Source organism: Melopsittacus undulatus, chromosome 3, assembly GCF_012275295.1.
Source record: "Melopsittacus undulatus isolate bMelUnd1 chromosome 3, bMelUnd1.mat.Z, whole genome shotgun sequence".
Taxonomy (NCBI): Eukaryota; Metazoa; Chordata; class Aves; order Psittaciformes; family Psittaculidae; genus Melopsittacus; species Melopsittacus undulatus.
In genome coordinates, this window is record NC_047529.1 from 99,312,007 (window position 1) to 99,328,506 (window position 16,500).

General features: G+C 55.0%; 2 protein-coding genes across 4 annotated transcripts; one reads left to right on the forward strand and one right to left on the reverse strand.

Annotated features, from left to right (window-relative positions):
* Nucleotides 1–211: 211 nt before the first annotated feature.
* Nucleotides 212–6,065, forward strand: HSP90AB1 (heat shock protein 90 alpha family class B member 1). Of its 2 annotated transcripts, XR_004549460.1 has the most exons (12): nt 212–385; nt 492–698; nt 981–1,140; nt 1,344–1,477; nt 1,965–2,282; nt 2,685–2,850; nt 3,034–3,224; nt 3,500–3,647; nt 3,925–4,193; nt 4,301–4,407; nt 4,626–4,959; nt 5,477–6,065. XR_004549460.1 is itself a non-coding variant. In XM_034060589.1 (11 exons), the coding sequence occupies exons 1-11, from the start codon at nt 239–241 to the stop codon at nt 5,584–5,586; spliced, it is 2,184 nt and encodes a 727-aa protein (XP_033916480.1). In that variant the 5' UTR covers nt 212–238; the 3' UTR covers nt 5,587–6,065. The 2 variants fall into 2 exon arrangements, 1 of the variants encoding a protein (XP_033916480.1); XM_034060589.1 differs by lacking the exon at nt 4,301–4,407.
* A 2,171-nt stretch (nt 6,066–8,236) lies between these two features.
* SLC35B2 (solute carrier family 35 member B2) lies at nt 8,237–16,342 on the reverse strand. Of its 2 annotated transcripts, none has more exons than XM_031045629.2 (4): nt 16,222–16,342; nt 11,994–12,187; nt 11,594–11,754; nt 8,237–10,348 (listed from the first exon to the last, which is right to left on the reverse strand). In XM_031045629.2, the coding sequence occupies exons 2-4, from the start codon at nt 12,148–12,150 to the stop codon at nt 9,410–9,412; spliced, it is 1,257 nt and encodes a 418-aa protein (XP_030901489.1). In that variant the 5' UTR covers nt 12,151–12,187; nt 16,222–16,342; the 3' UTR covers nt 8,237–9,409. The 2 variants fall into 2 exon arrangements, with proteins under 2 accessions (XP_030901489.1, XP_033916305.1); XM_034060414.1 differs by lacking the exon at nt 16,222–16,342 and adding an exon at nt 14,858–14,915.
* Nucleotides 16,343–16,500: the final 158 nt, after the last annotated feature.

The following is a 16,500-nucleotide window of genomic DNA, read 5'->3' on the forward strand; positions in this document are numbered from 1 at the left end:
AAAACGGCAATGCTGATTGCCGCTACTGTGAGCTGCCAGAACCAGGGACGTTTTAAGGCGGAAGGAGACCGTGTGTGGTGAGTCCTGGCCGTGCCTAGAAAAGGCGGCCGGTGAAGAGCCCCATCTTTTGGTGGCCGGACACGCCTGGCAGGGTAGGGCACGTGCGATCTGTGGAGCCGGGCCGGGCCTGGTATGGTATGGTTCTCCTCGGTGCTAATGGGCTGTGCTTACCTTGCAGATGCCTGAGCAAGTGCAGCGCGATGAGGAGGATGCAGAGACCTTCGCCTTCCAGGCGGAGATCGCCCAGCTCATGTCGCTCATCATCAACACCTTCTACTCCAACAAGGAGATCTTCCTGCGGGAGCTCATCTCCAACGCCTCTGACGTGAGCCCGGTCCCCTTCCTCGGCCGGGGGGCAGTCTGATGTCCCGGGGGGTGCCCAGGGAGAGGCGGGTGTGGGAGGCGGCGGTGAGCATCACTCTCTCCCCTAGGCACTGGATAAGATCCGCTATGAGAGCCTGACTGACCCCTCAAAGCTAGACAGCGGTAAGGATCTCAAGATTGATATAGTCCCCAACCTCCGGGAGCGCACACTCACCTTGGTGGACACTGGCATTGGGATGACAAAAGCAGACCTCATCAACAACCTGGGCACCATTGCCAAATCTGGAACCAAAGCCTTCATGGAAGCCCTGCAGGTGGGTTGTCTTTAGCTGCATGAGATTCCTAGGGCCTGAGCCACAGGCTTGCACTGGAATATAACCATACCCGTGCTGCCTTTTTGGCTGTGGGAGCTGTTAGTGTACCCAGCTGTGCTTTCACACCTTCACAGCAGCAGGAAGAAGCCGAGGGTAGGGCTGGCTGCCTGTTGGCACTTGCATTTTATTCTGTAGGCTTGACCCAGTTCTTCTCTGCTGTGAATCAGCTGTAGATATCTCTCATTTCTTCACTGCTCTGTCAATCTTCCTCTGCTTTCACAGGCTGGTGCAGACATTTCCATGATCGGACAGTTTGGTGTGGGTTTCTATTCTGCTTATTTAGTGGCTGAGAAGGTGGTTGTTATTACCAAGCACAATGATGATGAGCAGTATGCTTGGGAGTCATCAGCTGGGGGCTCCTTCACTGTCCGAACTGACCATGGTATGTATTGTACAGAAAATCCACAAATATATTTATTTGCTAGAATTATTCCATTTTTTTGGTGCTTCTGAGAGCTATGCTGCATTGTCAGTCACACTTGTTATGTATCAAGTAGTGTTTAGAACCAAGAAGCTGGTTCTGCTTGTAGTCAGCCCTTTAACACTATGCCCTGAAACATTAATGTTTCTCTCATTGCACTGTAGGTGAGCCCATTGGACGGGGCACCAAAGTGATCCTGTATTTGAAGGAGGACCAGACAGAGTACTTAGAGGAGCGGCGTGTCAAAGAGGTGGTGAAGAAGCACTCTCAGTTCATTGGCTACCCCATCACACTCTATGTACGTAAGGGAGGCACTGTGGGGACCCATTGGGAAGCTTGGAGGCAGGGGTGGGGGATGTTGCAAGCAACAGCCCAGAAAAGGGCAGAGTAACTTCTGTTCCCTTCCATAGTTTCAGGGTGCTGGGTAGTGAGCAGTGGTGCTTCCAGCTTCTGTGGCCAGAGATGGTTGGAGGCTGGGGGCTTACTGGAGGGTGAAGGTGGTGGGTGTCCAGACACACATGTGGCCTTTGATCTGTGCAGCTGGAGGTCATCTAAACCAGCCATGGAGGCTTGGTGGTTTTGTGCCCTTTGTTTCATCTTCTCAAACACAGCTTTTGGTTGCATATGCTGTGGGGGGACTCTGAGGGATTCAGGAGAAGCCCTGCTTTCAGATGTTGCATTTGTTGGGCCTTAGAGGATTCTCATTTCTCTCACCTGGAGCAAAAGGATCCTGGTAACAGGTGCCTGGGGATAAACCTGACTCTTGCTTGTCCCTTTCTCCATAGACTGAGAAAGAGCGTGAGAAAGAGATCAGTGATGATGAGGCAGAGGAGGAGAAGGATGAGAAGGAAGAGGACGAGTCAGTATCCAAAGATGAGGAGAAACCCAAAATTGAGGATGTGGGCTCTGATGAGGACGAAGAGGAAAGAGGCAAAGGCAAGAAGAAGATGACCAAGAAAATCAAGGAGAAATACATTGACCAGGAGGAACTGAACAAGACCAAGCCTATTTGGACACGCAACCCTGATGACATCACCCAGGAGGAGTATGGCGAGTTCTATAAGAGCCTTACCAATGACTGGGAGGACCATCTGGCTGTTAAGGTGGGTGCTGGACTAGCCTGGCTTCCAGGGTGAGGCAGAGGGCCCCTTTCCAGCCCGTACACAGAGCTACCGCATGGTTGGGCCTCAGTGGGACTGACTTGGTGCCTCAGCCTGTACTGCAACTCCAATGCGGGTGGAGGGGTTGGTAGTGCCAGCCTAGAGTCGGGATGGGAGTGTGTTTGGCTTCAGGCAGACATAACTTCTCTGTCCAGGCCTGCTGGATGACAGAGACCCTTGGCATGCAGGAGGAAGTGAGGCTTGAGGAGGAACAAATGCAAGCTGCTTGGATGTGCCAGGCCTGCCAGCCCAAGTGCTGATGAGCAGTAGTTCAGCCTGCCCACAGTGAGCCCTGGGGCAGAAGGGAAGCACCCTGGCAGCTGTTTTTCCTTCCTGTCTCTGCAGCACTTCTCTGTGGAAGGGCAGCTGGAGTTCAGGGCCCTGCTTTTCATCCCACGCCGTGCCCCTTTTGACCTCTTTGAGAACAAGAAAAAGAAGAATAACATTAAGCTGTATGTGAGGCGTGTCTTTATCATGGACAGCTGTGATGAGCTCATCCCTGAGTACCTAAGTAAGAGCCCCCTACCTCTGTCTCCCAGTATGGAGCTGGGACTACCACAGCCTGTGGTACTGTTCCCAGTACAGAGTGGCATGGCTGGTGTGGGCACACAGCAGTCAGTGTCTTAATGCTTCTCCTCCTGTGATGAAGCTCAGAGCTCTTAATCTGATGCCTGTTTTCATTTCCCCTACTCAGACTTTATCCGGGGTGTTGTGGACTCTGAGGACCTGCCTCTGAACATCTCCCGTGAGATGCTCCAGCAGAGCAAGATCCTCAAGGTGATCCGCAAAAACATTGTGAAGAAGTGTTTGGAGCTCTTCTCCGAGCTGGCAGAGGATAAGGAAAACTACAAGAAATTTTATGAGGCTTTTTCCAAGAATCTGAAGGTGAGCTGGCACCCTGCACCTGCAGGAGGGGGCGGCCCATGACCTGTCTGCTTTGAAGAGCAGCCTTGTCCCTGTGCCCTGTCCCCTCTGCATGGGTGGTGGGATACAGTTGGTTTTGCAAGTGCCCCAGAGACTTTGTGGACAGCTGGTGGCTCTGGCTGCCCTAAGCCAAACACTCAAATGATCAGGGGTGGGCAGAGGCAGCTGTGCCTCAGAGGTGGCCAAGTGCATGGGCTTCCCATGCTGGAGGCTTCATGCATCTCCTCTGCTCCCAGCTGGGTGTCCACGAGGACTCGACCAACCGAAAGCGCCTTTCGGAGCTGCTGCGTTACCACACATCCCAGTCAGGTGATGAGATGACTTCGCTTTCAGAGTATGTGTCCCGTATGAAGGACAACCAGAAGAGTATCTACTACATCACAGGTGAGCCAGAGCTTCTCTGTGTCCTAGTGGAGGCAGGTAACCTGCTGACCAGTCCCTGACTTAGAGCAGGTTTTTCCTGGTAGGTGCTGATGCCCTCAGCAGACCTTCCTGGCTGAATTGCAACCTGTCCCTGGGAGCTGGGGGAAGACCACCAGGCTTAGAGCCCTGGCTGCATCCAGTTTCATGCTAGGGGTTCTGAATGACTGGTGCTGTTTGTCCTGCTGAAACCAGCTCTTATGTCTTGGTGACATCTCATTTCTATACCTCACAAACACAGGGGAGAGTAAGGAGCAGGTTGCCAACTCAGCCTTTGTGGAACGCGTGCGGAAGCGTGGCTTTGAGGTGGTGTACATGACAGAGCCCATTGATGAGTACTGCGTGCAGCAGCTCAAGGAGTTTGATGGCAAGACCGTGGTATCGGTCACCAAAGAGGGACTGGAGCTGCCTGAAGATGAGGAGGAGAAAAAGAAGATGGAGGAGAGCAAGGCCAAGTTCGAGACCCTCTGCAAACTCATGAAGGAGATCCTGGACAAGAAGGTGGAGAAGGTGAGATGGGCAGGGTACTCAGCTCTGGGCTGGAGGGAGCAGGGCTAGCTCTCCTCTGTGATACAGGCAAGGGCCCCAGCTCAACGCATGCCTCTCATCTCCTGCAGAGGAGCCGCTAAAGGAAACTGGAGATCCCAGCATGCACCATCTTGCTCTAAGCAGCCAGGCTGCAGGCGAGGGGCACTGACCCAAAAACGTGCATTGATGGGAGAAGGTAAGTGTCAGAAACATCAGTGGGTGCTGAAGGTGCTGGCTGAGCTGTCCAAACCAATCTGTGCAGCAGTCCTGGAGCTGCTTGGAGGATCTGTGCTTGCTTTGGAGTGTCCTCAGGTGAACCCGGGTCAAAGACCTCTGTGGTATCCTGTGCGTTGTGGCGGGGTCCAGTCCAGGCTGTATGGACCTTGCTCAGCTAACCCTTGGCTACCTTGGCAGGTAACTGTCTCAAACCGGTTGGTCTCCTCTCCCTGCTGCATTGTCACCAGCACCTACGGTTGGACAGCCAACATGGAGCGCATCATGAAGGCTCAGGCACTGCGAGACAACTCTACCATGGGCTATATGATGGCCAAGAAGCACCTGGAGATCAACCCTGACCACCCAATTGTGGAAACCCTCCGTCAAAAGGCTGATGCTGACAAGAATGACAAAGCTGTCAAAGATCTGGTGGTGCTACTCTTTGAGACTGCTCTGCTCTCCTCTGGCTTCTCCCTGGAGGATCCACAAACCCACTCCAACCGCATCTACAGGATGATCAAACTGGGACTTGGTAGGTGTCCATGCAGCTTCTCAGGGCTGGAGCAGGTCTGAAAGCAAGTAAGCTGATCAGGCTAGCATGTACTGTCTTGGGGCAGGGGAGGCCAGTACTGTGGTGCTGGTGTGCTGTGCAGAACTGCCTCCCTACATAAGGTGGCTAGGGGTGAGTGGAGACCTGGAATTAAGGTACTTTGGGTTGGTCTCAGGGCTCTGAGTGGATTGTCCTATCCTCCCCAGGGCAAGGAACCACTGCCAGGCTGCTCAGATTGCAAGCTGAGACTTTTTTTACTATTTCAGAGTGGATGTCAGAAATCTGTTGTGGGAGATACGACCCATTTGATAAAACAGCTTGTGCTTGCACCCAACTTTCTGTCCTCCAAATTAGCTATTTAGCAAAAAATGTAAATCAGCTGTCACTTGGCATAACTACTGGATGCTAATACCCTGTCCCTCAGACTGTGGGCAGAAAATGCCTTTGGGATCAGGTGTCACCTGGAAGTCTCAGCTTTCCCTTTTCTCCCTTCTCGCAGGCATTGATGAAGATGAGGTGATTGCAGAGGTACCCAGTGCAGCTGCCCCTGATGAAATTCCTCCTCTGGAGGGAGATGAAGATACATCCCGCATGGAAGAGGTAGACTAAAGCAGGAGGAAGCCTCTTCCCTCACCTGCCAGGCCTCTGCCCGTTATCATTTCATGTCTGCTTAGAAGAGAGGGTCTGCTGCCACCAGCTGCTACTGACTCCTTGGTGGTATCTGTTTTCTTGGGTTTTCTTGTTATTTTTGGCAGGGGTGCAGGAGGTCATTCCCCATTTCTCAATAGTGAGTGATTCAGACAGCCTGAGGCATGTCTGTTCTGTGTCTCTCTGCTTGTGTAGGAACAGCTCCCATCAACTGATGGTGAGTGGAGGTGAGAATGCATCAGACTTCTCTGTCCCCACCATGGGGTCTTCCATATTCCAAGTAGGCATCAAACCTTGTTCTACTGGGGTGGGAGAGGCCTTTGAGCTGCTGCTTCCCTGAACCCCCAGGGTAGGATGTTGTATTTCAGTTATGTTTTGTTTATTTTTCTGGGGCTTTTTGTTCTTCTGAAATTAAAATATTGAAGAATGTGATTTACCTACCAGGGTCCCTTGTGTTTTATGCTTACCATACAGAGGAAAGGGCCTCAGCCTGTGCCTGAGGGTAATGAGCCATTGGTCTTTCCCCTACCCTGTGACTGGTTTTCAGACTGCTTTAGATGATCTCTACCCTATCCTATGCCTGCCCAGGCACCAAGAAGGGGGTAGGAGAAACACAAGGCCTGCAGTGGAGGCAGGGACATCTCCAGTGGGCAGCTCTCCAGCTGGACTGCTGCATACCCTCCAGCCTGGGAACAAACATGTTCCAAACTGCACATGGAGCTGCTGCCAGTGCCTGAGCCTGTGCTGCTGCTGGCTGGTGTGATCTGAGCATCCCTAGGGCAGGAGTTGTGGCAGGAGCCATCTGCTTGCTCTGCTGTGGTGCAGGGCAGAGGGGAAGTGACAGCTCAGCACTGTACTCCAGCTGCCTCTCTGCAGCTCTTAAGCCAAAAGGCTTCATTCTCTGGACTCCTCCTTTCCTCCCACCTCTAGCCTGCTCTTTCTGGGCTTCTGCAGCCCAAGCGGGGGTTGGGAGGGGGGGGAGGTTGGCAGTATCTGGCCACCAGTATCTGGTCTTTTTCCTGTGTCCCCTGAGAAGCCTGGGGCATCTGATTAATGTACAGCTTGCACTGAACTCCCATGATGTGGGGTTTGTTGCCCTCAGCCGTAGTGCCTCCTGGGGTTTGTCAGGGAAGAGTGACACCATCCAGTTCCTTGTCTCCCTGCCAGCCACCACAGGCACAAAATGGAGTGGGCTTTAGCCAGTGTCCATCTTCAGCAGGGAGGGAAGGAGGCAGCAGAGCCTGCTAGAGTCTCTTGCTGCACACCAAGGTGCTGTGTTGCCTGTGTGGGCAGCTGTCAGGGTGCCCACTGCTAGGACAGTGCTGGAGCTGAGCTGGCAAATGCCTTCAGCATGGGTTTCTCTCCCTCAAGAAAGGAGGGGAGAAAAAGCGTTTAAGAGGTTTCTGTGGATAGGAAGGTTTTGCCAAATATCAAGTCAGTAAAGTCATGCCCCATCCCTGGCAGTGTTCAAGGCCAGGCTAGACAGGGCTCTGATCAACCTGGTCTAGCAGAAGGTGTCCCTGCTCGTGGCAGGGGATTGGAACAGGATGAGCTTTAAGGTGCCTTCCAACCCCAACCATTCTATGGAAGTCCATAATTTTTACCTTTGTTTGGGGGGTTTGTTTCATAGTGTTTTCAACTCACTTCTCACTTCCGTTAGAGAGATCCCATTCCAGCCTGGCACACAACATTTTTATTTTTTTTTCCTCCCCTCTTCTTTTGACCGACATAAAAATTAATTCCATTTTCAGTCTGTCAGCAGGTAGTGGGGGCAGATGTTTGGGGTGGCATTTGCAGAGGCAGGATCAAGGGCTGGGTGGCTGCACAGCCACTTTCAAGAGCCTGGAGCTAGGGAAGGAGCACAGGTGAAAATGCTGGAGCCAAGTGCTCTGAAGCCTGGGTTGTGCTAGGCACAACCTCCAGTACCCCTGCTGCACAGCACTGTGGTAAGCAGCTCCTGGCCCTAGTCTCCTCCTGCTGTAGCCCTCACCCAGGTCTCCCCTTTCTCCAGCTGTTAGGCCAGGGTCTGTTTCTGACCCCAGACCTCACCGTGACTGGATTGCATAGGCCTACAGCTAAGGTTTTTCACCTGGTCTCCACATACAGCAGTAGAGTGTACCATCTGCATCCCAAGCCCCCACTGGCTGTGGTGGGGGCCTGTGGAGCTTGGTGTGGTGCAGATGCACCCTGTAAATGATAGGTTCCTCCAGACCTTGCTCCAGCACTGGTGACTCAGACCTCTGCACCACCCCTCTCTAGGTACACAGGCTGTAGCTACACCCTCTGGGGCTGTCCAAGCTGCACCATGTAGGAAACCCTGGAGCCAAACCAGGGCCAGGCTAAAAGCTCCTCCACCTCCCCATTGGTATAAGCAGTGGTCCAAATCTGGCTATGCTCCCCAGTCCTGTGTGCACAGATCTCATGTCAGGCCTTGCAGCTTTAGGTCCAACCCTGTCTGATACCTGCCTGGGCAGGGGCACCTGTGTTTGGAAAGAAAAGACACATTTGCTGTCCTGAGGAGACTACTGGGGGCAACAAGAATGGTTGGGAAGTTTCTCCCCTCATTTGAGGTAGCTAGAAAAAAATATAAAAAGAACATGTACCCCCAGGGCACTGTATGCAGCATATTTTTAATTTAATAAAATAAAAAGAGAAAAAAGTTGCCTTTCAAAAGTACCAAAACCTGCTGGAATTTCAGTCAGGTTGTGTTGAGGAGAAAAGGGTTAACCAGTAAAACCCAGGCTCCTGGGGAAGAGCAGCTTCCACTGCTCCATCCCTTGCTGCCTGGGGAAGCAGGTGCCCAACTTGCTCATCCCCTGCTGCCTGTGGAGCAGGAGCAAGGCACCACAAGCAAGTTCTGCCCCACTGCTCAGCCCCCCCAGGCAGTGGGGCTCTGGCCAGGCCCCAGGAAAGCTGGGCCTGGTGCCTCCAGTTGGCAGGAAGAAAAGGGGCTGTTTGTGCTTCTCTGAATGGCAACTGCAAAGCCCAGAACCTGTGGCACTAAGGCACCCCGAGGTGATGCTGGGGCTTCTGGGCAGCACAGCCTTTGGCCTGTGACAGCAGCGGATGTGACCAAAAAGCAGACTAGAACTCAGCAAGCCTGGAGAACGGTACCGGCCAGCCTGGGCTAAGGGGTGCGGAGAAAAGTGGCTCAGAGCAGGGGTAAGGAACTGAGAAAACCAACCAGGGAGGTACCAGCCTGCTCTGCAGAGTGCTCACCCAGAGCAGAGCCCAGGCCTGGGGTAGGACAGGCTGGGAGTCCTTCCCGTAACTGTGGTTGTCCTACCTGGAACACCTCACCTGCCTTGGGACAGGCTCAGGTTGGGACTTGACTCACATAGTTTTGAAAAAGAAAGCTAGTGTTCTGCTTGCCCTTTCCTCCAGTTGAGCTCTGTAGCAGTGACAGAAATAGAGGAGCCAGAGGCAAGATGGCGCCAGGGAAAAGAGCTCCCTTGTTCATCAGTGACTTTGGAGAAGCCACAAGACAGGAATACCAGCAGCCTCATGCTGGCTTTCCCCCAGGATGTGAGCCCCTAGGCCCATGCCTTGCCTGAAAGTTTTTGACTGATTAAGGCAAATGGAAAGGTTTGGAGCTGTGGCAGCCCAAAGCATTCCCTGGGCTTGTTTCAGCCCCTTCCCCAGGAAAAGCAGGTGGAAAAGCAAGTCACTGGTCCAGCCTATCCATACCCCACCCTGCTCCTCAGTGGGTTCCCAGAAATCAAGCAAGTATCCCAAGGCAGAGGCAGGACAGCAGGCACGGTTTAAACACCATGGCCCCAGCTCCTTAGACCTTTTGCACAGGGGTCTCGCCTGGCGGGAGCTTCTTACTGCGCTTCTTCATGCGGCTGCGGGCATAGACACGGAGGAAGAGGGCCATGAAGACAACAGCTATGCCCAGCCCACCCACAACAGTGACAGTGTGCCCGTAGATGAGGCAGGAGAGGAGGATGGCGAAGGCCTGGCGCAGTGTCATGATGATGGTGAAGACAGCAGCCCCGAACTGGTTGATGGTGTAGAAGATGAAGAGCTGGCCAAAGGCAGAGCACACAGAGAGCAGCACAGCGTGGGCCGTGAACTCCGAGTGCCGGGACATGAAGCGAACCGACTCCAGCAAGGCACCCTGCTCCAATAGTGAGCCTACCGTGAAGAGGCAGGAGAAGACGTTGACACCAAACATCATCTGCACAGGAGACATCTTGTAGGCAAAGAGGGCATCCTGCCAGTTGGAGGTGAAGCTGTCAAAGATAATGTAGCCAGCCAGGAGGATTATGCCTGAGAAAGTGGTAACAGTGGACACGTGTCTGTTGGGAGCACTAGAGAGCAGGAACATGCTGACCCCCACAGAGATGAGGGCAGCAGTCAGGTACTCCCAGTACTCGTAACTCTTGCGTGACACCAGTTTGCCCATCATCATCACTGGAATCACTTTGGAGGCCTTGGCCAGCACTTGGGTGGGGAAACTGATGTATTTGAGTGCCTCATACTGGCACCAGCTGCTGAGAATGTTGGAGAGGGAGGCAAAGGAGTATTTGTACATGGGAGCCCCATGGCGCGGCTGCTTGGTCAGGGCACAGTACAGACCAGCCACCGTAAAGGCCAGGATGCGGTTCATGAACACAAGAAACTGGGAGTCCTTGAACTTCTCACCGGGTTCTGTTTCAGTGGCACCGTATGTTCTCGTCATCACACGCTCCTGCAGGACACCCCATGTGAGATAGGAGGCCTGCAAAGCAGGAGAAGCACAGGGACAGTCAAGACCCACAAAGGGCAGCTGCAAGCAGTTGCAGGAAGAACAGACCCCAGGAGATCCTTGCTTGCCCCAGCGTTGCCTCACCCTCTGCATGGCAATGAAACCCTGGGAGATGGGGCCACCTCCCAATCCACTCCTCTGAAGGAACCCAGTGTCCTGTCTGGTTACAACTGGGAACATCCTGTCCCACACAAAACCTGCTCAGTTTACAGCCTCTTCAAGGGGAGAGATGCCCTCAAAGCAAACATCCGGGTGTACTGCGAGCCGTTACACCGTAAGCTCCCTGCTGAACCAGACCAACAGAATCAGGAATATTAGCCATGCATTGCTGCAGGTTCGGTGCCAGCTCCCTGCGGCAGGTCCTGCCAGTTTTCCCAGTGGCCTCTGCACTGTTTTTTTTTAACTTCCAGAGCTCCCTAGGCTCAGTTCTTCCACCCAAACCTAGTCTCAAACCCAGCAGACAACTGTTCTCCAGGGACTATCACTGTTCTGGCTGCCACTTCTGCTGTGGCTGGTGTGAAAGCACCAAGCCCCTTGCAAAAGTAACAGACTTCCTCTCACCACACATCCCCTCCAGAGAAACTGAGGCACAGACAGATGGAAGGACTTGCTGGTGAGCTGCCAGTCTGAATGGATGAGGTAGTCTGCCAGAACGTGGATGTCTTCTGCTGGCTGCATGGGGTTTTCTTTCACAATGCCCACGCTTCCATTTTCAGTCCTCAGAGCCCCCAAAAGCTGCCCCCTCCTAATGACACTCAGGCTGTAGCTGAGACTTAGGGAAACTCCCATTAAAAATTCCTGTTTAGCTGAATTCAGTAATTCTCCCCAGTATTTGAATCTAATCCATCAAGGTAGGATACATCAGCCCCAGAAAATGACCCATAGCTAAGAGGGAAATAAGAGGGCTAAAACTATCTGCTACTCTGACATGAGGACCAGAACAAAAGCAGCCCTAACAATGTGCTGAATCACAGCATTTTCCCTATCCATGGCTGCAGAGGACTGCAATCAGAGGCACAGTACTCCCAGCCCAGATGACACCAGCTTAAACACAGCACCTCTGGTGAACTACCCTGGTTGAGAGGCTGTGTCCCAGCCTCCAACCCTGCCCCAGTCAAGGACAGCACTTGCATCCTTGCTTTTCAAAGAACTGATAGCCACAAACCTGCTGCCCATGCCCTCCTCCCAGGGAGGAATGGCCACTCATGGGGCCCCTACCTGTAGACCAGCAGCGCAGAAGAGCAGCTTGAAGACCTGTCGTGCTGTAGAGGACTCTGTGGGCTCTGCTCGGGGTGGCAGGGAGCCATCCTCCTGGTGTACAGACTTCACCTCAGAGCCGAACACACATGATTTGATGACAGGGAAGCAAATGCCTCGGCCTGAACAGGGTAGGGAAACACAGAGACAAAAGTTAACCAGAGTCTTGGGCACCACAAGCTGCACCAGCTTGAGAGCTGAAGCCTCCCTCTTTACTGAGACAGCTCTAGGATGCACCTCTGTTCAAGCCTGGTTTGACAAAGGAGGTTGGGGAAACAACCTGTCAGCATTTGAACAGTGTTGACCAAGGGAGTGCAGAGAACTCGGAGGCAGGATGTGGAAGGGAAGCTCCTGCAATTACCTGTCTCAAGGTAATTCCTTCTCTTGAAGTACTGGATAAGAAGGAATCCCGGCACCACAATACTTGCATAGCCAGCAGCATTAACAAAGAAACGGAAGAGCCAGAAGTCACCCCATGAGTCCTGCAGGGCAGGGACGATCTCTTCACCAGTAGCCATCGTAGGGAGGGAAGCCAGCACAAGGGGAAGGCAAAATCTGCGCAGAGAAAGAGGCAGCTGATGGGCTGCTAGTACCTGGTCAGCTCTGCTCTGTAGGCCCACACCCCCTGCTGCCCAGCCTGCTCCCCAACAGCACCCAAATCCTACCCCCACGACAGCAGTGATGGAGGCAGCACACGGAGTAGGAAAAGCTCTCTGGAGTTGAAGAGCATATGCCACACATTTATAAGTGCTTCTGTTAAGGGTGTTTGCTCTGAGTTACGAACACGTGGACTTGGAAACTTCAGTTTCCAGCACTGGAGAGATTGTTTGAACACTGTTGTAACCATCATATTCTGACAACGCCCTTCCTCCAAATGCAAGAAGCACCTTGCACCTCGCTGTTTTAGGTTAAACTTTAGCGTAGCTCCCGGCTGGAAAAAGGTAAAGGTCACTGAATGGAAAAAGTGACTCCTACCTACAGCTCGTATTTCAAGCCTGTGGCCAGAGCCACCTTCCTCTGAGAGCAAACAACTCAGAGCTTTCCCCTCCAGCTGTGCAGGTGAGTGGAGGAGAGCAGGGAGGGCTCAGGCTGTCAGCCTCCCCCCCACCCCATGCAGCCCTGGCAGAGAGCATGCCAAGGCATTCCCCACAGCCCAGAGGAAACTACCAGGGTCACCCGCACAGCAGGAGACAGCCAGAGAGCAAGGCTGGGAAGGAGCTTTCCTGCCAGCTGCCTGGTTGGGATTTTACCAGCACTATCTGATAAGGCATAGCTGATATTCTTCAGCTACAGCCCTAGCAGGTGACCTAGCCAGCTTTAAAACTCCCTGAAGGAGTTCCTCCCTCTACTGCACCCTCCCTCGCAGAGGCAAACCTGTGATATTCAGGGGCCACACAAAGAACAGGAGCACCAAGTACGCAACAGAATGAGCAAGCAGGCAAGAAGTTCCTACACCCAAGGCCATATGTGCATCCCCCCCTTGCAAAGCAATCCACTACTTTCTGCATCGGGATATGAGGTTTCCTTGGTCCATGCTCCATCCCTGCCCCTATTTTCTCAGTAGAGAAAGGCTCCAGATCACCTCGAGGGCCAGGTGAGGGTGCTGTGGGGCTGGCTACATAAACACGCACCAGAAGACACTGAGCTCCTGTGACAGAGAAGGGCCAGAGATGTTAATCCCCTCTTCCCCAAACGAATTTAGGCCCAGTTTAGGGGTGTACCTGGCCCCAGTACAATAGTGCTGTGACATATGGTAGACCCCCCCTGGAAACTCACAGATGAAGAAACTCCAAACTTTAAAGACAAGAAAGTCCCCCATCATTTCATGCACAAAATCTCCCCATAAACCCTCTGTCACCTTGGGAAAGGCCTCAGGGGCTTTTCTTATCCCCAGTTGCTGTGGCCAGGCTGCCAGAGCCCAACAACCTGACCTAAGCCAAGGCTCGTGTTTCACCCTGAAATCTCCCTTCTCTGACTTAAGGACCCAGAAATTCCCAGCCTGTGGAGAAGTACAGACAGCTGCGGGTGGGTTTCTGTGCCTGCTTCCAATCCCTCCCCCTGCTCTCCCCCGCAGAGAAGACAGATTGACACCTCCACCCGTCATCTCTCCTGCTGCAGGGGCATCACTGCAGGATGCAACAACAGGGTTCGGTGCAGGCACCTGGGGCTGAAGCTGCCCACGTGCTGCTGGGTTTGCCTGTGTTAAGTAACCCCGGTTGATCGCAGCAGCTCTCTGGTTGTGCAGAGGGTGCAGAAACGCCGTTTGCTTTTGCAGAAGTCAGACATAATGGCAGGATCGGTTGCTACCGTGGGCCACGACTCCCGTCAACCTGACAGGGACTGAAAGGCAGCCAGCTTTGCTCAGCACGACTGTGCCTGCCGTTACCCCGCCGGCCCCCTCAGCGTGGCCATGGGAGGAGAACCAGCTCTGCTCTCCCACAGCGACAGCGAAGAGGAGGCTGTGAGGGACAATGGCTCTCTCTATGCCTGCGCTAGCAATTCCCAGGCCCCGAGAGATGACTCAGTGAAGCAGGGGCTGCCCTCCCCACCGAGGCTGGCAAGGAACAGGGACGCCAGTGTTGCAGGTAGAAAGCGGCGGGGGGAGGCCGCGCACGGCAAGCCTGCGGCACTCCGAGGCATGAAAGGAGCCTTAGTCTGGGGCCAGGGCGCCGAGACAACAGACTCGGGTACTGTTCCCCCCGGCACAGGAGGGGCAGTGCTCCAACGCACCGCTTCGGCGCCGGCCTGGGCCACAGCCCTCTGCCTGCGGTGTACAGTCTGGCTCCCGGGCCAGAGGTCTGGATACAGTCCCTGCCTGCAGCCCCGCTCCTCAGCAGCTCAGCTCCAGCGCTTCGAAGGGCTCAGCCCAAACGCAAGCCTAGAGCGTGGAAGCCCCCAGCCCCACTCACAGCGCTGGGCAGCAGGGGTACGCTGCCGCGGCAGCCGATCCCCGCCGGCCGCTCCCAGGGTTTCCCCAGCGGCGGGCCGGGCCCCGGGGGTCCCCGACAAGGAAGAGGCGTTCGGGATTCCGGCCCCGTGAGCCCGGGCAGAGACAGCTCTGGGTGCGGGGCGAGCGGAGCCGCTGGGACACCTCCCGGCTCGGCGGCCACGTCCTCAGCGAACGGGCCGGCAGCTCTCTGCCCCCCTTCCCCCCTTGCCGAGCGGGCACCGCCGCCGCCCGCAGCCCGGCCCGCCCTCCGCGCCCATCCCAGCCTCGCTACCCACCTTGCGCCCGGCCCTAGCCCCGGCCCCGCTCCCGGCCGGCTCCCCTGGGCTCCGCTCCCGGCGGCGGCAGCGGTGGCGGAACACCCGCCCTGTGGGTGCGCAGCGCCGGCTCACAGCGCCCCCTGCCGCTCCGGAGGAGCGCCGCCATGTCCCCGGCAGAGTGCGGCCGCGCTGGGTCTCGCCGGCCCGAGCGGCCCGTGAACAGCGGAGCAGGGGGAGGAGAGGCCTGAGGGCCCGGCAGGTCCCGGCTCCAGGCCGGGCACCAGAACGGCGAGAGAGCCGAGAGCCGGCCCCGGCCCTGCCCCAGGCACACGTCTCTGCCTCCCGCAGCGCCCGGGGAGGCTGCAGGTCCGGCTGCCACCCTCAGGACACTGGTACCGGTTTACAAGACATCTTCAGAGATACCCCACCCTCATTTTATTTAAAAACAACGACAAAACCAGTGCAGATCCCTGGCTTCTGCCCCTGCCCTCCCCTTCCCACCAGCTGCAACCCCAGCCCCACCATGCCACTGCCCGGCAGCACACATCAATCCCAGGAGTGCCCCACATTCCCTGTGAAGGTGGCACCAGGGTTGCCCCATGGGGCACCAGCTCCTGGCAGGCACTGACTGAGGCCCATGAGCAGAACATTGTAGCAGGGCCGAGAAGCAAAGAGTCAAAAGAAACAGAGCAAACCAGCCCAGGGTTGCTGAGGAGACTGGGCCAGCTACAGCGAGGGCTGCAGGGAGCCCATGCTGCCTCCCTGACAGCATTCCTTTACTCTTTGTCTTTCCACGAAGGGAGGAAGGCAACAACAGCACACTGCTCACTGCAGAGCATCTTGGGCGATTGCACCACCCAGGATTTGCCCCAGACAATAGCAGCTGTTCCCAGGCATCAAGTGGGGAATTTTGCTGGCTGAGGTAGGGTCAGACACACTCAGTGTCTTCATTCCCCCTGCACATTTGACTGCTGGTTCCTTAATGCCTCACATGTGCTTCTCTGCTTGGAGAGGAGGCAGGGAAGGGGAGTGAGCTGAACATTAGCAGGGATGTGGAAATAACCCTGCCATCTCCTCCCCTCTCAGCATGAGGGAAGCTAAAACCCATGGAAGACCCATGCCCCAAGTTTTTAACACCCTCCCAAGCCAGGACATGGGGCAGGATCTTTGTATCCTTTGCACAAGAGGAAACCACAGCACAAGGCAGCAAGATGTCAGGCACAATAGCATAAGCAGGGATCCACAACCTGGTCTTCCATCATCTCCTATGCTCTTTCTTCAGCCCTGAAGCTCGGCAGGACAGCACAGGAATTGATCCCCCTCCTCAGCCTTGAGCACTGGAAAGGTTTTGCAAGTGGGGAAGCCCCTGTGCTCCCACTCACCTTCTGCTGTGCAAAGGCCCAGAGGGAGCAGGCGGGCTGGGGAAGCCCCTGCAGCCCTGTGCCCAGCCACAGGGTGATGCTCAGCTTCCTGGTGCTGTGGGGGAGCAGCGTGGGTTTGATCACACGAGACCTCAGGTGCCCGCAGCAAGAACAAACGTTTATTAGAGTGAGTGTTCATTCGCCTCACCCCACGCTTCTCTGATGGCATTTGGGGGGATGCCAGAGGATGCTCTGTCCACCATGCAGCGTGAAAAGGAGTCGTCTCCTGCTCCTTCTCTG

Excerpts from the sequence above, each read along its gene's own strand:
- HSP90AB1 (XM_034060589.1), top strand. The coding sequence starts at position 239 with ATGCCTGAGCAAGTGCAGCGCGATGAGGAGGATGCAGAGACCTTCGCC. Across the intron at positions 2,851-3,033 it reads GCTCATCCCTGAGTACCTAA|ACTTTATCCGGGGTGTTGTG; the intron begins GTAAGAGCCCCC and ends TCCCCTACTCAG. Across the intron at positions 3,225-3,499 it reads CTTTTTCCAAGAATCTGAAG|CTGGGTGTCCACGAGGACTC; the intron begins GTGAGCTGGCAC and ends CTCTGCTCCCAG.
- SLC35B2 (XM_031045629.2), bottom strand. The coding sequence starts at position 12,150 with ATGGCTACTGGTGAAGAGATCGTCCCTGCCCTGCAGGACTCATGGGGT. Across the intron at positions 11,755-11,993 it reads AAGGAATTACCTTGAGACAG|GCCGAGGCATTTGCTTCCCT; the intron begins GTAATTGCAGGA and ends TACCCTGTTCAG. Across the intron at positions 10,349-11,593 it reads TCTGCGCTGCTGGTCTACAG|GCCTCCTATCTCACATGGGG; the intron begins GTAGGGGCCCCA and ends CCTGCTTTGCAG.